A 21,919-nucleotide genomic window follows, 5' to 3' on the forward strand; every position below is an offset into this window, starting at 1 on the left:
GCTCTCTCCTCTCTAAGGTCTAACAAATCATGATTAAATATGTAGGCTGTAAAACTTGAGCTTCACACAATCTCACAGTTAAATACACTTGAGTTACCTAATGCACTCACTGAAGTGTCAAATTGCTTCTGCACATAACTTTCTCCAACTTTCCAATGCTACTTTTTACTTCATGACCCTCTTACAGCAGCAGTAAATGAGTATTTACTAAAGACATCTGAAAAAAGTCATTTATGTCTACCAGTCTCCACATGAAAGTCAAAGATGTTGGTGGGCTTTTAAAAGACATACTACTCTCTGGAAATTCCTACAGCTCTATTCGTCTGCCAATATAGGAAAGGTGCATGTAAACAAAATTTAAAAGGCTAGCTAGTGTTCGTGCTTTCTAGACAAATATATTACCTGATTTTAAGGTATAACTATGAACAGTCAGACTGCAGGCTTTTACATTACATTCAGTGGCTTTTACACTCAGTTCAGTTAAAACCCCCAAATCACTAAGCAAATACTTATTTCTTGAAATGATACAGTTAAGGACCACTTTTTTTTTTTTTTAAACAACGAAATAATTTGAATACTCTAATGCAGAAAGTTCTAATTACCATAGCTACCACAAGAGAGAGGTTTGCCACATGTTTTTCCACATGACGGGATAGGGTCTGTGCATATTTTACGTTCAACACATCCTAGTTCCAGTAACTTGCTGAGAGGAGTCTGACCACAGGGACAGCGATACACTACTTGAGGAAGTCGTGGACAGAGCTGGCAAGGCTGAGGATGGCATACTTGTGTGCAGTTGTGCCTCCCACAATTTAATTTTCTGGAAAAAAACAAAACCAAAGAAACAAAAAACAAAACAAAACAAAAAAGCGGAATTATCTAAGGGTATCACGATCACTGAATGCAAATAAAATTACCTTTTTCTTTTCAAAAGCCTAAATTATAGTGACCTTACTTGCCACATATATTCTGACATGAGAAATTCCCAAATCCATCAGAGAATTCTTCCTTTGTCCCACACAACACTTCTTTAAAGTTGCTTCCACAGTAACACACTGAAAGAAAGCAATATTCCACAGAAAACAAGAGAATATCAGTGACAAAACACTTCCAGCAGTACAGCAAATATAAAAAGATAAAATATGAAAAAATGTTACAGTCAGTTTTTAGAAGGATAATGAAGTTGCTCCTCTTTAGACTTATTTCAGCAATAGAGGTTTCTCAGTCCTACAGAAGCAGGAATTCCTGTTTTATTTGTTTTGATAAGGAGATAAAAACTAAAGGGGAAGTACTGTCTGCCCAAAAAGCTTACTTATTAAAGGAGTATACATAACAAGTTAAATATTACCTTAAAAGTTGAGAAAATTAACTTGCAATTTTCTGTATAAACTGTTCAACAAAAATGTATTTGTATATTGGCACATATACTTGGACAATTTAATTTCCATTCAAGACTAAGTCTAGAAAATTTTAACAGAAACTGTGAGTAGCTTGTTGAAATATGCTTTCCTATACCTCTTTCTATTCTTCTTCCATGCACTGTTGAATCAAGTCTCAGAATTATAGTAAAAGATTAAGTAGGATCATAGGACAATTCAGGTCAGAAAGGCCCTCGGGGGGGATCAGCTAGTCCAAGCCCTTACTTAAAGCAGAGTCAGCAATGAGATCAGACCACATTACTCAAGTGTTTTATTCAGCTGGGTCTTGAAAACCTGCAGGTTTCCAAGAAAAGTGTTTTACCTTATAGTTAGTTGTAACATTTCAACTTAGGCTCATTATCTCTCATCCACCCCTCCATGCACAGCCTGTCTCTGTCTACTTGATTACCTCCTATTAGCTACTGAAAGGCTACTTCTCAGCTTTCTCAAGCTAACAAAGTCCAGTACCACCAGCCTGTCCTAAGAGGGCACGTGCTCCAACAGCCTAATCATCTTGGCAGGATTCTTTCTAGTCACTTTTATATTCTTACTTAAATACATAGCGATGCTGACCCATTTTCCATTTTTTAAATATTCTAGCAATAGATTTTGGTTTTGTTAAGTGAAAATAAAGCACTTGCCTCTTGGTACTGTTTTTTGTCACCCTCTTGTTTTCATAGTATAGAGTGGAGATACATAAAGCATTTCAACACTTACCTTGCTGTACTGTTAATTGGCAAGGTGAACATTTTCCTGCATGGCACACTTGAGTACAGCTGTGCTTACCACAGTTTAAAGTATTTCCACATACATTAGAACAATGAATTTTTGTTGATTGGCCACAGCGAACTGAATGACTGTAGAGAAATGACACCATAGTCTGTCAGCTACCTTAGTATCTATAGAGCATTTATTAAAAAGGAAAATAGTTTTTCAGTGAAATGCCAAAGCCTTTGAAAGGGAGCATAACTTATTAATGAAAGAGTTTTTAGGAAATAACCCCCCTATTTTTCCCCCTGCTTCCCCTTTCCCACCCCCCTAAAGTAGGACACTTAGGACCAGCAGTAAGTCTACAGAATTTTCTCTCAACAAAATGGAAAAAAAAAAAGTCACACTAACTTGAACCTAACATATGGTTATGCATCATGCCAGAAGAGCAGCTACTTCTATTACAAACATCTTTCTGAGACTTAAACAATCTTAAGTCCACTGAGCACAATGAAGATAGGGATGTGGGCCTTAATATTGAGTCAGTAGTCTACAAAAAAGAGTTAGTTTTTTTAAATTAAATTGTTAAAAAAGTAGGATAAAACAATAAATTCTCCTCTTTTTCTATTCTGGCTGGCGTTATACAATGGCTGTAAAAATGTATATTTGAAATAGTAACTTTAAAATATCTTAAGGTCAGAGGTGCCATACCACATACATCTTGTGTGCTAATACAGTACATATGAAAAAATGCTGTTTAGAAGCAAGTTTTAAGTATTAAATGCAGTATTACAAAAATCAGCAATCTGGTGAAAGTACCTGGCACCTGGGAAAAAAATAATAAATCAAAGTTGGTTGAACCTATTAAATGTTTAAATGCAAGAATAGCTAGAATAAAAAAAAAAGGTGATCTTACTATGTAAAATAAAATTCAGCAATCTACAACCAATCCATTTTTCTACTGAAGACAAAGTGCTTTCAACTACAAATACTGCCACAGAAATAGCTGTACCTTCTTTTGAAAAATTAACATCACTTAATATTACATTCAAACTTTCAGAAATAATTAAGTCTGAAAACCTTTTTTCTAAAGCAAGAATGCTAGCACTGAAATCAGTTTTTGTTTGTTTTGGTTCTGGAAACAAGCACAGGAAGATATTTTATTACACATAATCAGTTCTAGGTAGCTAGAACAGGGACTGTAAAGGCTCAGAACAACTGAATGTGACAGATCACAGATAGTAGGGGCACTACAGTCTTGCTGTTGGCAATGACTCTATATACATCAAACATGCAAGGAAAAGATAGCCTTCAGGTCTGGAATATAATACATCTCTCTTGCTAGTGGTACAGCTTCCCAGAAATGTACATGTTATTTTTGAAATTATTATTTCTGGAATGGAGTAACTCAACATTATACTCCATTCAGACAGAAAGGGTGTGAACCTTTTTCTGCTTCTTTCCCTGTGTCTTCTACAAAATGAAATAAATAAATACTAGAATAGGATTTCAAAATCAACCCAACTCAGATTGCTTGGACAATTCAGCTACGTGTACCACAAATTGATTTTAACACAGACAATTCTTTTTTAATTATTTTTATTTTTTCTTAAAAGATTAAAAGTAATTGCATTTTTTAAAGTATAAAATTCTCCACATTTATTTGCATGCTAAAATAAAGTTACAGCTCAGAATAAACTTTGCTCTGTAAACTTTCAATAAACTATAAGAAAGAAAAATTCTATTAAATAAACTTTTAATAAACTATTCTTATATAAACTTTTTTTTGTATAATAGAAGCATTCTCACCTTGTTTGTCCACATTCACATGTTTTTGTCACAAAGGCTGGGCATGAAGGGCAAGGTCCTGGATGGCACAGGCTTAAAAATAAGTTAAAAAAGCAAACAAAATTGTAAAGTTAACTTTAGCTTTACTACACTCCCAGAAAAACCAACCACCATGACCCAATCCACAGTGCATTAGCAGAATATTATACAAGCCATCTACACTCCTGCAGGGTATGAAAGCACTATTAACACAAGAAAAGAGTATTGGATAACTACAGTTCCATCAGTCTCAAGTGTCACTGATGCTGAAGGAAGACTTCAGTATTCCTGCTGCTGTCAAATCAACAGTAACAGTGCTACTAACACATTTCATATTTTGCATTTCACCAGCAGACATGCAGTATCAACTGTGTTCATCACTGATAACACTCAAAACAAACATCACATGTCCAAACCATTAATACAGTTCTTTCTTCAGTGATCTTAAATAGATTAGAGACAAAAACTTCTCTACAAATTTCTTCTTTTGAGTTGGTGGCTTTATCTTTGAACTCAGCATCTCTAACTCCACCAGCAAGAGCTGTTGTTCCTTTTCCTGTAAGGTAACATGTGGGAGACGCAGCAAGTCTGCCTCAGTTTTCTTCCTTACTATCAAGTGCATTGATGACACGCACAGGAACTTGCCAGTCCTTTACTTATCAGATCTCACCTCCTACTTCAAGAAGCACTAGATGGTCCCTATCTGCATATAAGACCTCTGTTGGGCACAGACAATTGCAGGTTTGTGAAATTGTACTTAACTAACTTGTCTGCACTCTTCCTTAGACAGCTCCCAGTTGCTTTCCTTTGCAAATACAGCAACTTTCACGTGGAACAATTATCAGCCAGGACTGACCAGCCCAGATGTCCTAGCCAAAAGAAAAAGGAAAAAAAAAAAATCCCCCAAACCCATAAACACAGACTACCCAATTAATAAATTCCCCAAGTACAGTCATTATGCAAGCACTAATTAGCACACCAGTTACTATAGTCATATGAAATATAATTGAGTCATGTCAGCAGTTTGTCAACAGTGGTCTGGCTCCCTTCTTCCTCTACCACTCCTCCCAGTTGACAACAAGGCCTAACCTATCATCCAGCTTATACCAGCTCTAACAGTAAAGCCAAGCCATTACACGACAAACCAATTTGACACAAAAAACCACCACCAAAAACGAAATGAAAAAACAAACCACCAAACCACAACCCTCCCTCTTCGATAGGTCAGTTTTATGGCATAATGAAGAATTAAATAAGCACCAGCACAGGCACAAGGACCAGGAGAAAAGAACAAAACTGGATGGAACAGAGAAAACACAATACAGAGAGAAATGGAAAGAAAGCAAATCCATTAAATTAATTAAAACTGTATTGTAGAACTTCAAACAATGAGAATTAACTTAAGCACTCTGCAACAGAAAACCTCTTGTAAGAGGACAGTGCTATATATTTCACTGTCTTGACTTCAATTCTCACTGACCCATGAAGGATTCTAATGGCTGGATGCCACCTTACAAACTTAAGAATCAGATTAAAAGTAGATATAAACTAAAAATACTATGATGTAGGTCATAAATTGGAAAAGAGAGAAGACACGTCATCTTCAGAAATATTGTTACATTAAGTTTTCTACCTGGTATATTATTTTCCTCAACGCTGTCATATTCAAGCAATGTTAACATTGCTTCCGTGAGCCCAGTCGTGGCACACTATCTGATGATACTATACCACACAACAGCAATTTACAATGATCACGGATATTTTTAAGTTGTAAATATCTGTAATAGTAGACTGCAGTCTTATAGCAAGATTCCTTTTGTTAGAAGGGTATCACACAATTAATTTCCAGACATCTCCAATTTTTGATAATGTTTGTTTCCGAGACAGTTTTAAGTAAGCATGTGTCATTTTGTTAATATGAACAGAAAAATTCTAGTAATGCAAAAACTAACCCTTTGAAACGAAACTTCCAACTTCAAAAATAAGTATTCTTTACGCATTCCTCCAGGTACATGCACTTGCATGCTACTTATTTAGCAAAAGTCTCTGGTGCAATTTGGTTTACACAGAAGCTATAGTATGTCTACGGTTCCAAGATTTACTTGATCAATACAACAACAGTTAAGATAGAAATTCAAATTTCATCCAGCACGCAGACACACAGAGAAAGTGCAGGAAATTCTCCTTAGATGATAAAGATGGGTCATACCTTAGAGTTTTAGTCTGTTTTAAGGGACTAATCAAAACGTTAAGTTAAACATCTTAACGGTGTTACAAACTAAACTCAGAAAGACAGGTTAAAGACTTCAGTATTAACTTCTGTTCAGTGAATGAAGTCTTATTTTTACTGAAACTCCATTATCTATCATTAGCACGGAGCAGTTAATTCACAATTTACTACCGCTTCTCTAGAGAACTGGCAAACAACAAAAGTTGTAATGATAGATACATCTAGACATAGAAAAAATTAAACATCCATCTGCCTGACAGTAAAAATACTAGATACTGTAAGACAGCCCAAAAGGGCTTCCAGTAGCTGCTGTGGAAAAGATTAAAGCACCAAAGATCTATGAAGGAAGACCAGACACTAAAATTCAAACTAGCAGTGAGAAAATTTCATTTACTGCCTTTGTAAGACCTTTTTCAAATGCTCTCAAGGCCTTGCATAGTTCCAGTTGGCAGGGAGAACTTCAGAGTCTTAAAAGTTTAAGTTTGCATGAAGTTTATTATCAGGAACATTTTCTTGAAGGTTAAGCTAGATGTTTCTTTGATGTAGAACCTAGCACAGCAAAATTAATTTCAGCATATTTGAACTAAAAATGTGAAGAGAACTCACTTTGTGAAGTGCTACGCATGCCACAGCTCACACTAGTAAAAGGCTTGCAAAGCAATCCCCTTTCAAACAGCTGCTTGCCTGTTCCTCAGCTCTGCCAAGAAGCTGTTTATATAAATGGTTACTAACACATTTCAGTAAATCTGAGCAAATATTAAAGATTTATTATTAAAACAGTGTAAATTACCCTCACTCATTTTCACCAAAATGGGCTAGCTAGCGCCACAGTTAACACAAGCATCCAACTAAACTCTATACCATGGAAAGGAGATTAACACAATGACATCTACATTTTTTAAAAAAAAGAAAAAAAAAGGTTGAGGAAATACAGTTAGGAATTGGCCAACCATTTAAACAATTCCATACACAAGGTTGGGGGCGGTGGGGGGGAGGGAAGCAAACCCCCAAATCATAAACAAATAACCAAAATACCACTTCAGTAGAAAACCATTTGTTCCAGTGGTATAAAGGGGATCAACACATAGCTGTAAGCTGGTTACAGGCAACAGTAGGCTGAAGAATTGCTGTATCTCTGTAAGCTCATTTTTTAAATCTGAACATCAATTTCAGACATTCCTGACAAGTATAAAGGAGATGCCAAATAATGTGAAAGCCATAACCACCAGGGTCACAAAACCTAAGGAAACATAGCTCTGATTCAAACTGAAAATATGTAGGATGCATATGTCTCATTACATCATTTTAGACAGTGCTTAGAGACAAAGGCCTCAGAAATGATGGTCTAACACTGCAAAAGTAGAAAATGATGACCAATTAGACCCTCCCCACATACAATACACTTCTTGCCTGAAGCTGGCTGTCACCCTAATCTCTAACTAGAGTATGAGCTTTAATATCCTTTCCAAAAGCATCTACGTGATACTGAGAGCTCTAGACATTCTTACTAGCCGTATGAGGATCTGTTCTCTTTTGAATCTTATTAATTATTTGCATCAATTTCTTGCACGGAGATGACCTGCCTAGCACAATGCATTTGATGCATTCTGAATTTGCCACCTTCTGATTTAATTGAAGGTCTCATTTCCTACTCGGGGAACACAGCGGGGTGAAAATCCCCATATTTTCAATGTTTTCTTGATAAAACAAATCACTTTACAAAGTATTAAAGTAAAAGGATCAAAATCTTTTCCCATGACTTTTAATCCAATTCTTTCTCCTCAGCCACAAGAGTCTGATGCTTACTCAGTTTTAAAGGGAAAACAGATTCTAAAGTAACTTAATCCACTTTGATCCATTTCAACTTGCTACTTCAATAATGTAACCACCTAAGCAGCACTTGGAATAGCACAACTGGCACCACCAAAAGATTACATGAACAGTCACATCGCTCTCAGAGCTGCTCATTCCACAGGGGACAATTATGCGCACAAACCTAGCATATAGTGTAACACAATGCACACAAAGGGCAGAGAGCCAGAGGGAGGCTGCAGTTTAGACCACCAACAACTATTACAATGGCTTACTTTCAAAATCTCCTGTACTCTGCACATTTCCTCTACACGGCAGAGGGAGCAAGTACAAGCATCCTAATGCAAAGCAATGAGAACAATGTTCCTCTGGTGTCATGTATTGGGAGAAAAGGGGATGATGTTTGTTTGTTTCTGGTAGTGTCACATCAGATAGCTGCAGTGTAGATACATGGTGTGTGGCTTCTGAAAACTCAAGACGATACTACAATTCAGATTCTGTTGCTAGGCACTGCATAAATAATTCAGATATAAAGAGCAGTGGATAGCTATAAGCATCTAAATCTCCCATACTCTGACTGTTGATGAATAGCCACAAAGAATCCCACATACTTCAACTGCAAAGGGTTTCCTGGAATAGATGAGATTAAATACTGGAGAAAGGGCAATATCAAGAATAACTTCTCTACTTCAATGAAAGCTCTTGAAACCAAGTCAGGGAGCTGGTTCAGTTCCTAAAATATGATGGAAATGTTGCTACACCTATTGTGGACTGCCTGTTCATTCTCTCTTATGAACTCACTTTAGAAATACAAATAAAAGTAGCCTCCATTTTTTCCATGTTTCAGCTGAGCTATAAACCAAATACACCTCTAAGCATATCCTACCGTCAAAAAACGTCCAAATACGGACTCCAGAAATTTTCTCTGGATCATTTCAATATTCATACAATAAACATTTACTTACATGTTACAAAGATGTGGACAGTCCAAACACTGCCTCTTCTTTCCACAAAGCTCCCCACAGCTATGTGGGATTTCATTTCTATTCCATTCAGGATTGTGCACCTTACCTAAACCATGTCAAAGACAAAAACATATTTATTGCCTTGAATACAATACTGAATTTGGGAAAAATACCACACCAAAAAGAAAAAGCTATATTTTCAATATTGGCAGCATTCTTCTTTGAAAAACAAAATGACACAAGAGGTTTTGTGGTTTTCTCCACTTTCAGTGCTGATATATACTCAACTTCTTTAGAAGTGCATGCCACTGGAATATCAAGCTCTAGAAGATTCTTTCCTTCTATGCTCTCAGCAGGCACTTAGGTAGCTGGTATTTTACATTAAACTGATAAAATACAAGAACATTAAAAGCCCCCCTTAGCTGGTCAGGCTGCACAGTAGGTAAGAAAATTAAAGGGTGAAACTCCCTTGCTGCCTCAATGCAGAAGGGGGGGGGGGGGGGGGAGACTCCATTCCCAGAAAATAAGATATAAGATATAGCAGGTAACATGATGGGGAATAGGGGCGGAATGAAATGACTGGGCAAATTATAAAATTTACTTCTCTAAAAAGAAGCAGACTCTACATAAATCTAAACATTAAAGCTTGAATAAGAAGTGATAAATCCAGTATGTTAGCTTCAAGTATTCTGTATTTCAGACAAGCACTGAAACCATATTTTAATTAACCTGACACACTGTTAGCAAATTTCATAGCTCTAAGTGCATGAGATGATCATCAGGGTTAAAGTTAATTACCATGGTTAACATACACACACCTAATTTGGCTCTCTGCAAGGGGGGAACTAAATTAGCAATGAAGCAACCGAGCCAGTATTACAAATTTGAGTTGCGACAATGAAAAACACCAAGAAAATGTATTTTTGGTGACATATCATTTTAACTCTTTTAGTATACCTTCATATATTCTACAAGTAGCAAGCTAGAAAAATATGAATAAAGACCACAGATGGCATTTATTCACCTAAGTTTCAATTAAACTAGTTGAATACCCAGGAAAATCCTGGTGATGTCCAAATGCTATATCATTAAAGTAAAATTATCTATAGAAGATTAAAGTCTTATGTTCCAACATGGTGCTCTGCTAATATTAAGCCTATGGACAACTTGAGGTTCCTATTGTAGATCTCCCAAAACTATGAAACAGTCTTTAAAACTAGGCAGATTTTCTTTCCTATTTAACAGATGGACAACCTGTCTTAAAGTGTAATTTTCAAGTGGAATCAAAACATTCATTCTAACTGAATTATTATCTCTATACTTGTAACATTTCACACGTTGTCACACCAAGACTCTGTCTCACCTGCACTGCACTGTTCTTAACTGACTCACTAACACATTTAAATAAAGGGAACTTTAGATAAAATTGTTACCTATTACAGCATAAATCTAGTTTCTTTAGGGCAAGTTCACTGACTCCCACTTCCTGTCTCAATTCCAGAATATTCTGTTTTGTAGAAAGTGAGGTGAAACTTCCCAGTGACTCTGACTTAAGGAAGGGAAAGCTATGTGAAATCAACACAAACTTCAAAAGTGTAAATCCCAAACAAAATTTATTTGCAATTAAGTAACAATTTCTCCCTTTTTGTCATATACTTATGTCTTAGTGAATGTTGTACTCACTTCATTTACCTCTTATTAAAGATGTATCTACATAAAGGTCTGAAAAGTCTGAATATTATTTCCTATTTAACCTTTATGTGTCCCCGATCAACATAAATGACAAAATTGTTATGTCAATTTAAAGGTTTAGACAGTTGTATGCTTTAATTGTGTATTACTGTGGTGTGTCTTGCCACAAAGAGACATAACACATGCAAGTTATTTCAGTCCTTCTACAGAAGGAAAGCATGTAGGATAGCAGCCCAATTCTACCATTAGTCTATAAAAACCCCTATTTTTACATAGTGATAGGAAAATATTTATCACTTATGATTTAATATTTCTTTTTTAAAATGTTTTAAGCAACATATGTGTGATTCTCTGTGCAGCCACCTTCCAGTGTCAATAAAGTGTTAAAAAGGGTTAAATTTCAGGGATGTAGCAAACAAGCAGCAACATCAGAATTCAAATTTAAAAAAAAAAAAAGAATCAAAAGGACAAAATTGTTTTTCTTCGCAAAAGCAAGCAAGAAACTCACCACAGAAACAAGTGTAAGTTTTAGGAACTTGCGTAGAAGCATTCTGACAAGCTGGACATCTCCAACCACTATTACCATCTATAGATAAAAAAATTAAAGATAAAAATTACTTAAAGTAAATAAAGGAGCTAATTTGCAAACCTTGAATAAGTGCTCTTGCCTTGTTTCTTACCACAGCTGCAACCAAACTAAATTTTTCCATTTAGTCAGAAGTGGTGAGAAAGCAGGTTAATAAAAATGCATTTTATACAGTATGAAGATAAACACAGCAGTGGTCCTTCATTTGACCAAGCTCCAACTTTATATAGAAGCAAGAACAAATTTTAAAATTGCACTTTTTCTACTATCATGTACCCTGTTATAAGACATTCTACCAGAATATAAACAGTCTTCACCATATTGAAAGATGTGAAAAAAAAAGTGTTAAAGTGTGGGAAATTGGTGAGAAAAATACAATTACCTACAGTCTTAAGCACCACCTGTATTTTCCTTTTTGTTATCCTCTCATGCTATGCGTTTACACATCTTGTAGAAGACCAATTTAGTATTGCTTCATGTCCAGAATAGATTAGTGCTATATCAACCAGAATAATCTACCTTTAATTAATTTAAAGGTGACAATACCTAGCTATTAACTAGGACATTATTTTTCAAGTTGGTATTTTATTAAATTGTAGTTTTCTTGCTTCTGCATTTCAGGAGGGTGTTGGTTAGCAGTAAAGAACATCAGCATAAGGAAAGTGACATTCATGAAGATGTTTCCCAAATGTAGTATATATCTGGCTATGAAGGATACCAGTGTGAGAGCACTGTTGAACACAAAGGGGGGCAGGGAGGAGAGATTTCTTTTTTTTTATCTATATAGATAGATATAAAAATAAAAATGTATAAACTCATTAGCTCTTGCCGTCTCTCTTAACCAACCAATGCAGTGCCGGTAAATTAATAAAGCTGTGATTTTAGAACTGTTCTTCATGATGAAGAAATCTGACCAAGATTTATATTTTTCATGTTATGAATGCAGGAGGGATTGCAAACAGGAAACCCTATGTGTGACAAGACAACTGCACTGTAATGACAGGCACACCTAGGTTCGCTATGCTATCAATTGGATTGGAGACTTCTTATGTTAACCATCATAATGCACAGTAATGATCTTCACACACCAGAAATGATCCAGATTATAGACTGCCTTGACACTCTTCAGGACATGGTTTAGTGGGCATGGTGGTGTTGGGTTGATGGTTGGACTCGATCTTAAAGGTCTTTTCCAACCTAAATGATTCTATGATTCTAAATGCAAATCTAAAGCACATCTATTCTTTTCAAAATTTTGTGCCTATTCATACCCCTCGATATCCCAGCTCAGATCACTGTGCCACCAAGACTGCTGCAGAGAGCTGTACAGTTATGGGCTGAGCAGCTGTAGGACAGTAGCACAAGGAGTATACTCTCATATTCGTGCTCAAGACCAACCTGTATTTCCTGACCAAGATTTTTTTTTTTTTTTTTTTTTTTTTTTTTTACTGCTACAAACTGAAACACCTCAGAAAGAAGCATCTCAGAAGTGTTAAAAGCTACAGGTAAAAACTGGCAGCAGGGGACTGAAAGGGGTATCTGCTGACGAAGCTGTCAGCACCTTATGTGGCTCCTCCCAAAGCTAGCATACTAAACCCTAAGGGATTCCTTCATACAGTATAGTTAACTATTACAGCAGCAACAATTTCTTTCATTTTTATTCCACATTACATTTTTCAAAAGCTGTGAAGGTAAGCCTATCATCAAAGCTTGAGTAGGCCAGCAGAAGGCCTCTCCTATCAACATCTCTCCCAGAGCAGGATGCCTAGTCCCCTACAAGCAACAGTATCTCTAGAGTATCGTGAAGGTCCTTGTAAAATAGCGACCTTTCACAAAGCAAAACAGCCTTTCAAGATATATTTCGTTCTTCTTAATCATTGATTATCCTTTGCTCCTCTAAGACATAACTACATTCCACCCACAAGGAACATGCATGGCTGCTTTCTTCCAAAGATACAAAAGTTTTCTTCCTGGATTCAGATGCAATTACAGTAGGATAGAATGACAGTAGGATGACTCCTGACATCCACATTTGTAAGGAGTGGTCCTGTAACCACTCCTTACAAATCCTGATTACTGAAGAAAGTGAGAATGAGGATGATCCTAGAGAATGAACATTCCATTCTCATCAATCTTCTCATGAATAGGAGCGAAGTAGGCAGAATTCCAACCAAAGACACCAAAAGGACAGTTGTCTAAGCAAAATCAACACATCTCACTCCCGTTTACTAGAGATTGTTTTAGTATTTGCTATCCTCTCCTTCTGGGATAAAGATTCCTTACTTGTAATTATTTACCAAAATTTGTTCCATACACTTTCATATTGCAAGCGTCCCTATGTGTAGCACTTTCAGCCACAAAAATCTTTACCTGTGGTAGCATGCCCCAAACCCTGCCCTTCCTATTGCATACCTGTTGTCATAAAGGCACAGTGAACACTCTCCTCAGTTTCCAGCATCCTAAAGGATTAAGGGGCTCAAAAGAAACTTGAGTAGGAAGAGCTGGGAATTACATATACAGACTACGGATCTTTACATGCAGTTTCAAACAAGCAACTTTCCTCTTTACATGCTTGCCTAGATGAGTCACAGGTGATTACGTAAGAAAGGATCCAAACACATCTGCTGGAATAAAGAGTGAATGCTAGAAGGCCACGTTTCCAAAGGCAGCAATACAGCAGGAACTTTCAACATACATACAATGCTAGGTACATCAAAATAACTCTGAACAGAGGATTTCAGTCACTTTAGCACAATATACCAGAATCAACACTGGCAGTTTCATGTTACCATTTCTAAAAGGTCTTATGCAGTTCTCCAATGAGATAATCTGTATCAGAATAAATTACTGCTTTGACTTCTCAGCCAGACACAATCAAAAACTTTTGTCCCAGTAACAAAAAAGTGACAACATTTATGTAATATCCAAGGCACACAGAATGGCTTCAGCCCTTGAACAGCAGGGCTTAAGAAAAAAAAAAAAAAAGGAAAAAAGAAAATAAAAGCAAGTAGATTCATATTCTGACCACTGAAACTCAGAAGCCATCTTAGAGGCCAATATCAGATTGGTACAGACCACTAGCTCATCTGGAAGTGGAGGGCAGGGGTAGCACAGGGAGCAGAATACAGTTGTAATAACTCAAATATCTCCAATCCTTCCAACCAAAATGAAAATATCAGTAAAACTACCTTCCCTGCAAAGAGGGGAGCAAATGCCTTAAACATTTATTCCATCAATGTAAGGGCACAAGTCAAACACCATTGAAGCATCAGTTTTTAAAAGAAGGAGAAGGAGGAAGGGGGCAAGAGACAACAATTTCCCCTTTATAAAAGATCTTGTGCATAATGCAGGTATTTTTGTCAGATTGACCTTAGCTGTGCCATTTCTAAAGGCCACATTCCTCCAAGACATAATTCAAACTGTTAGTAAAAATGCTTCCTCAGGAGAAAGTTATGTTCTTCCTTACAGAAAAGGATCTTTCCACGTAACAGCAAAGCGATGCCTAGCAGAGCACCTCCTCCTGACCAGGACATCTCCAATACACAATGAAAATCCATTCTCTAGTTCTGAGTGCTGCTGACAGTCTGCATTGTAGAAATACTGAATGGTGGATGTCAACCACAAGACTAACGTAATCAGAGCAAGAACAGAGCAATGCCCTATGACTCCCCACAGAAAATCAGGAGATTCTTTCACCTGGCTTGGCCAAACTAAAAGTCATTTTTCAGATGACCGCCAAGACAATAGAAGGCAAAGAAGCCTCTGAGGGAAGACACCTTCAGTAAAACACATCGGAAAGAGTCCCTGAAAAGAGAGATACCATAGGTTGTGAGAAGACTTTGTTATGGTAACCTAGGAGAGTTCTTTGCTTCTTCCCACCCACACATGTAGAGTCCCAATCACATCTTATCTCACTGACATGGTAACCCAGGATAGTTCACTTCCCCCCCCCCTCATCTGCACCCACCTTTACATGGGTGCTAACCTGACAGCCAGCTGCAGATCTCAGAATTTGGAGAACAGCACCTGCATTACATCATCAAGTTCACTAATGAGCAAAACAGAACACTGCATATGTACAACATGTTAATCGGCACAAGTTTTATTATCCATCCCTGCGGTGCATTCCTTTAAGCTTCACTCCCGAGCAGGGCTCCATTGCGTTGGGTCACCATTTGGTTAGCATTGGTGTCCTGGGGCTCCCACCGTGGTAATGCTACCCGTTCATTAAAGCCAAAGCTTTCACTTGGTGAGTGTTGTGCCTCATCCCTGAGGGATCTGCACCTGCTTTTCCCTCATAACAGATACCCATTACTATTGATCTGGAAGATGGAACAATGTGAGAAGATACCCCACCAAGGACATTATCTACTTCATCCAAGTATTCAGGATTTCTCCAATAGAATGCTATGACCACAAAAAACTGTGAGAAATTATGTAGACATACATACTTTCAGCCTCCTACTATGTGTGATAAAGAAGAGCTGCTCTAAGACCCCAAATGGAGGGACATTCTCACCAAAACATTCAGTTGCTTCAAAAACATAAAAGAATGAACGCTCAAACCTGATCTTCTGAACAAAATATTCTCACTAGGCTGGAAGTGAAATGTAGCAGTGAAAAGTTTGGGTGCTGAGATTAGATAAGATTTCTTGGAATTCATTACAACATTTGCAGAATCGAAGCAAATTTAAAATAAATCATGTCCAGAAAAAAAAACAGGTTTTTTTCCTCTTCCAGAAAAACAGCCAATTACCAAGTTAGGTAGATTACAGCATCCTAGTTCTCTTCTCTGTTGTCTATAGACAATAATTACTGCTAGCGTTCTAGTGAATTCTTCAACATTATACAAAGCCTAAAAAGTAGAATCTACATTGAAACAACCTAAGATAAAACAAATACACTCTGAAGTACAAGTTCTAATCAAGATAGGGTAGCAGGGCCTTGCAGGTCAAGAAATATGCATCAGTGTCCTTACTGGAGCTGTGGAATCAGGTCTACTGAGGCCACCACCTTTAATTTCAATTAATGATTAGCTCAAGTTCTCTCACACATGGGATACAGTAACATATTTAGTGCACAAATTCTTACAAGAAAAGCAAATGGCCAAAAGATATGGGTATTTGAAATGCGGTCAGGATTCAAGCATCTAAGGTCACTGTCTTGACAGATAAGCAAAACCTCCCTTACACAAACAGATACTCTTTTGATCGAGCAATAAGCTGTTTCAGGGAGATAAATCAGCTCCAAAGAACGTGACAGAAAAGCAGCTAGGAGATAAAGGTTCTCAGCAGTCATTCTCAGTTTGGCTTAGGATCTCAGTCTTACCCAAAAATCTGCTCCTTTCTCAAACATTCCAATGCCTTTATGTTTCAAATCTTGTGCTGATACTTGTAACTTCCTTTCTACTGTCAATATGAAGCATGACCAGCCCTACCCAGAAGTCTGTCTATGCATCTTCAGAAATCCAAGAACCTTGCAACCAATCCTTTCTGCAAGAGATTTACAGTCTGTAAGAACTTCTCTCAAACATTTGGAAGTAGCTGACAGACTACATTTTCTCAGTCTGCCCAGAGAGAGACAGAAAAACATGAAGAATGGTAAATGCTAAACAAGCAGGGTACAGGAGAAATTAACCTACTTCAAGGTTAACATTACAGTCTTCAGAGCGTGTCTACGTCACACAGAGAAGCTGCAATTCAGCCTTAACTTACACCAAGGCATTCAAAAAGCAGAATGTAGTGGTATAAGAGTTTCAGAAAGTGGTATAACACAAAGAATCTGAAACAGTTTAAGCTAATGACAAAGGCAGAAGCTTTCTGTCTTCTCTGAATTTCATTTCACTGCATGGCATCTGTGACATTTCAGGAGTACTTTATCTGAGAACAGAACTAAGAAGTGGTTGAGTAAAAGCAGACAACTAATGCTTGGAGTGCTTCTTACGTTTGACTGCTCAGCCAAGCACAGATGAGAGAAGATGAGACATTTCTTGGTGTGTAAAAACACAGCCGTGGAGCTTTGCATCTTGATGCACTGATTTCATTGAGTGATCTTACACTTATCTATCCAAACCTGGAAATTACTTTTAGCTAGAATACTAGAAAGAATCAAAACAATTAAGAGAATTATACAAAGCGTCCAAAGAACACTGAAAAAAATTTTTTTTATTTAAAACTTGCTTTGTTCACAGCTTAGTGGTTACCTTAGACAATATTTATAAGTAGTTTTCCAACATAAGAAACACATGAACTTTGCTATTATATATATTTGAGAGAGAAAGTGTGTGCAAGAGAGAATACCAACCTTCAGCTTGTGAAGCTGGTGATCGTGCCCACTTCTTAATGCAATTCAGGTGGAATACATGGTAACAATTCTGACAGCTCCACACCGGGGCTACTATTCGGACTACCTCACAACATACCATGCACTCATACTTCTCTGTGGTCAGCTGTTCAATCAACGACCCTGCAAATAAAATATATTATTTGTGCATGAAACATCAGCTAGCTGAGAAACAAAATTCAAGTGAAATGCCAAGATTTCATTTAAATTATAACAGAACTTATTTTTCCTGTGTGGCTGTAAGCAAGGTATTAGTTTAATCCCAGAAGATTCCAGTTTCATATTCGGTATGCATTTCTCTAGTTTCAGAGCAGGAAAAGGAGTATGAGATTCCCATAAAAGTGGCAACAATAATTCCTGTTGATGAGTAGCAATCATTCTGATCTTACAAATTAGTTAATAGTTTTAAACTTTGCAGAAGTTTGAGACTTTACTCATCACTTTATAAGAAAATTTACTTTTGCATAAAGTTTAAACCAAAAATCTTAAAGCGCTTAACTACAGAAGTTTCAGCCAAAACTAAATTTAATTCCCATCCTCAAGTATTCCTGGAAGACCACACAACAAATATTAACAGCAAAGTACCTGTATTACAGAAATAAACCCCTCAAACTGACTGCTTTAGGAGTGGAATTACTGGGAAACAATAGTCAAAGTACAGGGCCTTTTGAGCCATATGAAAGAACATGGAAAAAGTACTTTGAAAATAAAGCAAGAACTCCACATGAAAGACAAAACAGCCTGAAAACAGTTAGATGTGCAACCATAACAAAGGCACCACATAACTTCAGTTCTGCCAGATTAACTCCCCCATCGCGGTAAGGCTACCAAATACACCTTAGAAATGCTATTTGATTTATGCCCACAGAATTTTAAAATATCTTAATTACAAGCGTAAAGTGTAAAAATGTACCATTTTTAGATGGTGCCAATACAAGGGAAGTTAGAACTCACAATGAAGGACAAAAAAATGAAAATAACAAAAGAAAAATGACTATCAATTCAAAATGTGCTTGGACCACACATGACTGAAAGCAAGCCCATGGATGCCTGGAAACCCAGAAGTGTTAACACCATTTCCCCTCCTTAATAGGATATAAGCACTTTCAAGCTTCTTTTCCAACCCTGCTGCATCAAGCACCACAAGTTTTAGAATGAACAGTCATTTCCGTTTTCGGTACCCCATGAATATTACCTGCTGCAAAGAAAGCATCCCCACTTAAAACGTACTACTTTTCTCCAGAAGACTAAAGCTATACCATACTCAGAAAGGATAGCTGTCCCATAAATAGTTAAAAAACACAGACTAAGTCCCCTGAAAATAGTGGCAGATAGTGTTTCCAAAATAGCTCCAAACTAAAGCATGCAAAGAAAGACTGCCATTTTGGAGGGGGAAGTTCCTTAAGTTCCCTGTAAAAGATTACTACTTCTCTTCCTGCTTATTGCGTATGATGTTTTTCATTTAATAATAATGCTGGGAGAAAGACTGAGGTATCTTTAATTTTATGATTCAAGTAGAACCCAGGAGCGTCAAAGTGCATGTGTTTAAGTTAGAAAGGGTCAAGGAAGATCTTAACGCTTGAGCTTCTCCTAATGGAACAAAGCTTCTGACTGGAGCTATCTTATGCTTCCTGATTATGCTACTGCTTTCTCAGCTCTGAAAGAGAAGAGATACCGAGATGCAAAAATCTTCAAAAGATTCAATACCACAGTTAAGGTAACAAGAACTAGTCTACCCCTCTCTATCATTCTTGGCAGCAGGAGATCAGGTTGAGATGCTTTGTAAAAACCAACTAAATATAATTCTTATTGTTTGTTCAACTGGAAGGGGACAAAAAAAAAAAAAAATCTCTCCTTATTGCCTCTGAAAGAAAACAGGACTTCTGCTGGGTGCTATGAATAACATGAGACTATTTTCTCAGTGCACAGTTAAGCTTATCTAAAGCAGTACGAAAAAGCTACCTAGGTTGTCTAGAAACAGAAACTAGCACCATGGCACTAAAGAGATTCAGCTGATTTCCATTTAATGTTTTAAGTCCCTAATGGTATGAGTTGCCACAAAATTCACTCCCAACAGTCAAAACCTGTGGGTCTGCTTTACCAGGGACAATGGGACTTGTCAATGGGACTTGTTTCTATTCTCAACTTCCCAAAATAGTATCCAGAGACTTTCTCTATTTCTAATTACCTTTTAATACTACCGTATTAAAAAATCCAGTTAGGAGCAGAATAGAATTCCTCTATCTGGCATTTTTCCTACTGCTACATAAAACATGAGAAAACTTACTCTGCAAAAATCAGTTTTAAGATTGTCCCTCCAAGTCCCATTGTTCAGAATGCTCAGAATTTTACTCCCCACTCCTGCAACATACATGTTTTAACACAGTGCCTAACAAGGCCATCATTTGCAGTTTGGTAGTAAAACAAAAACAACTTTATAAACAAAATCTGTTCTTCCCTAGTAAACTTACAGAACACCTCCCCGCTCAGAAACCACACATTTACATGTAATTCTACCCTCTGAAACTGATACTGACCTAATGTGAAATAATAAGATCCTTCAGCTAGTCAAATGTGAAGGCAGTTTAAACTACTCAAGATTGTATCTTTAATACAGGAGTACAGGACAGTCTAGGAAGCTTACCTGTGTGAGTTTCTTTGTTTTTTGGTACATCACTTTGCTTTTTCCAGTACTGGGTCCAGCTGAAATGAAGTGCAGGTGCCTGATCCCCCTTCAGAAGGAACTTCCTTCCATTACACCTGACAGAATCGGACAACTGATGCCTGATTTCACTGGTCATGTTCTCATCATTCTTGTGAACAGAGAGCTCTTTCTTCCTCTCATTTTTATCTTTTGGCGTATATGCAAGAGAAGACTTCTTACCTACTTTAGTATTTTTACTACGGTGAGAATCATGTCTTTTCTGACACTCCTTTTCTACTGGGGGTTTATTCCACACAGGCTTCCGGGGATATCTTTTGTTTACGTAATTGTAGCCTTTCTGCTCATCCCCACTACCGACAGGTGCATCACAGAATGCCTTTCCAACAGATGATTCTGAAGAGTCAGACTGAGTCATATCCAAAGACGGAACATTTTCAAACAGCTCTACTTTCTGTTTAGAGCTCACTCTCTTTTCCCGGTCATGTACTTGCTTTCCCTTCTCCCTGAAACCCCTTCCAGATGCATGCATCAGATGTGTCTTCTTTGGCTTTGCTCCTCTGCTATCTGCATTAGGTACCTCCCTGTCACTCTCTGAGGAGAGAAAGTCATTGTATCCCCTAGGAGGTGCTCTTCTCCCAGGTATTACTGCAGCATCAGAAATTCCTGGACCGGCAGCAGTATCCACAGTACTTTGCCTTATCTTACTTCTAGTACACGTGCTATCGTTTCTTGATCTGTGCCATCTCTGGCTTTGCAAGTTGCGATTCTTCAAACTTTTACCGGTACCAAAATATTGGTGGAAGTCTTCGGAATTCCCATACTGACTTTCTGGGTTAGAAAAGCCATGATGCTTTGTGGAAGAGCTTTCATAATCTGTACCTCTTTCAGAAGACAGACTAGGAAATGGTAAATTACTTCTATTCTGATTACTGTTAGAGTCTTTCCTATCTTTATTTACCCAGTTTATATCTGTAGGTTGTCTTTCTCCTGGAATGGAATCAGCAGCATCAGGATGGAAATTCAATGCACCTAAAAAGTGAAAAAATAAAAACATATGTGTAAGACTATTAAACAGTAAACATTTCTTCTCAGCAAAATTACCATGCATGCAAAGGCCCAGAAGTTCAATCAATCCCACACTTGACAAAACAACTGCAAACAAGTTTCCAGAAACCACAGTTGAATCATACAGTGCTTTGTGGAAGTTACCTTCCCTTGTCATCTTCAGAGAAAGACTGTGATGACCCAGAGTTAAGATAAGAATATAAACACGTAAGGTGAAGAAAACATTTGAAGCAGCACCGTACGTATACAAGACATGCAAGTGTGATAATCAGCACTTAACATGTGCTGCAGTTTTTCCTAGCATGTTTACATACACACTCAAACCTGAAGAAAAAGTGGTCCTTTAAATACGTCTACATCTGAGATTTTAAAATTACACAGAACTTTGAATATAAATTAAAATCCATCAGCCAAAGAGTAGCAATACTAAATGCTTGCATGAACTCTGATTACACTGTTCTACATATAGACATATTAAATGGAAGAGGGATTACCCAGGGCAGCTTAACAAAATTATTTTTGTGTTATGAGGCCATCAACATGAACTATGCTTCTATTTGGGAGGTCTCCTATTATTTCTATGTCTCTAGACGAAAGAAAGAGGTCCAT

The 21,919-nt window shown here is 37.2% G+C and overlaps 1 protein-coding gene across 5 annotated transcripts in view; it reads right to left on the reverse strand.

Annotated features, from left to right (window-relative positions):
* Positions 1-21,919, reverse strand: part of NFX1 (nuclear transcription factor, X-box binding 1) — a 72,214-nt gene that overhangs the window by 42,727 nt on the left and 7,568 nt on the right. For all 5 annotated transcript variants that reach the window (XR_003927347.2, XR_005930818.1, XR_003927348.2 and 2 more), the window contains exons 2-9: positions 20,225-21,274; positions 17,542-17,703; positions 11,161-11,238; positions 8,961-9,066; positions 3,936-4,007; positions 2,136-2,275; positions 956-1,055; positions 603-820 (exon numbers count right to left, since the gene is read on the reverse strand). Coding sequence is in view for 2 of the 5 variants with exons in the window: in XM_030041766.2 (XP_029897626.1) it covers positions 603-820; positions 956-1,055; positions 2,136-2,275; positions 3,936-4,007; positions 8,961-9,066; positions 11,161-11,238; positions 17,542-17,703; positions 20,225-21,274 (1,926 nt within the window). In the remaining 3 variants the exon portion in view is untranslated. The remainder of the gene's footprint in view (positions 1-602; positions 821-955; positions 1,056-2,135; positions 2,276-3,935; positions 4,008-8,960; positions 9,067-11,160; positions 11,239-17,541; positions 17,704-20,224; positions 21,275-21,919) is intronic.

Source organism: Aquila chrysaetos, chromosome 18, assembly GCF_900496995.4.
Source record: "Aquila chrysaetos chrysaetos chromosome 18, bAquChr1.4, whole genome shotgun sequence".
NCBI classification, from domain to species: Eukaryota; Metazoa; Chordata; class Aves; order Accipitriformes; family Accipitridae; genus Aquila; species Aquila chrysaetos.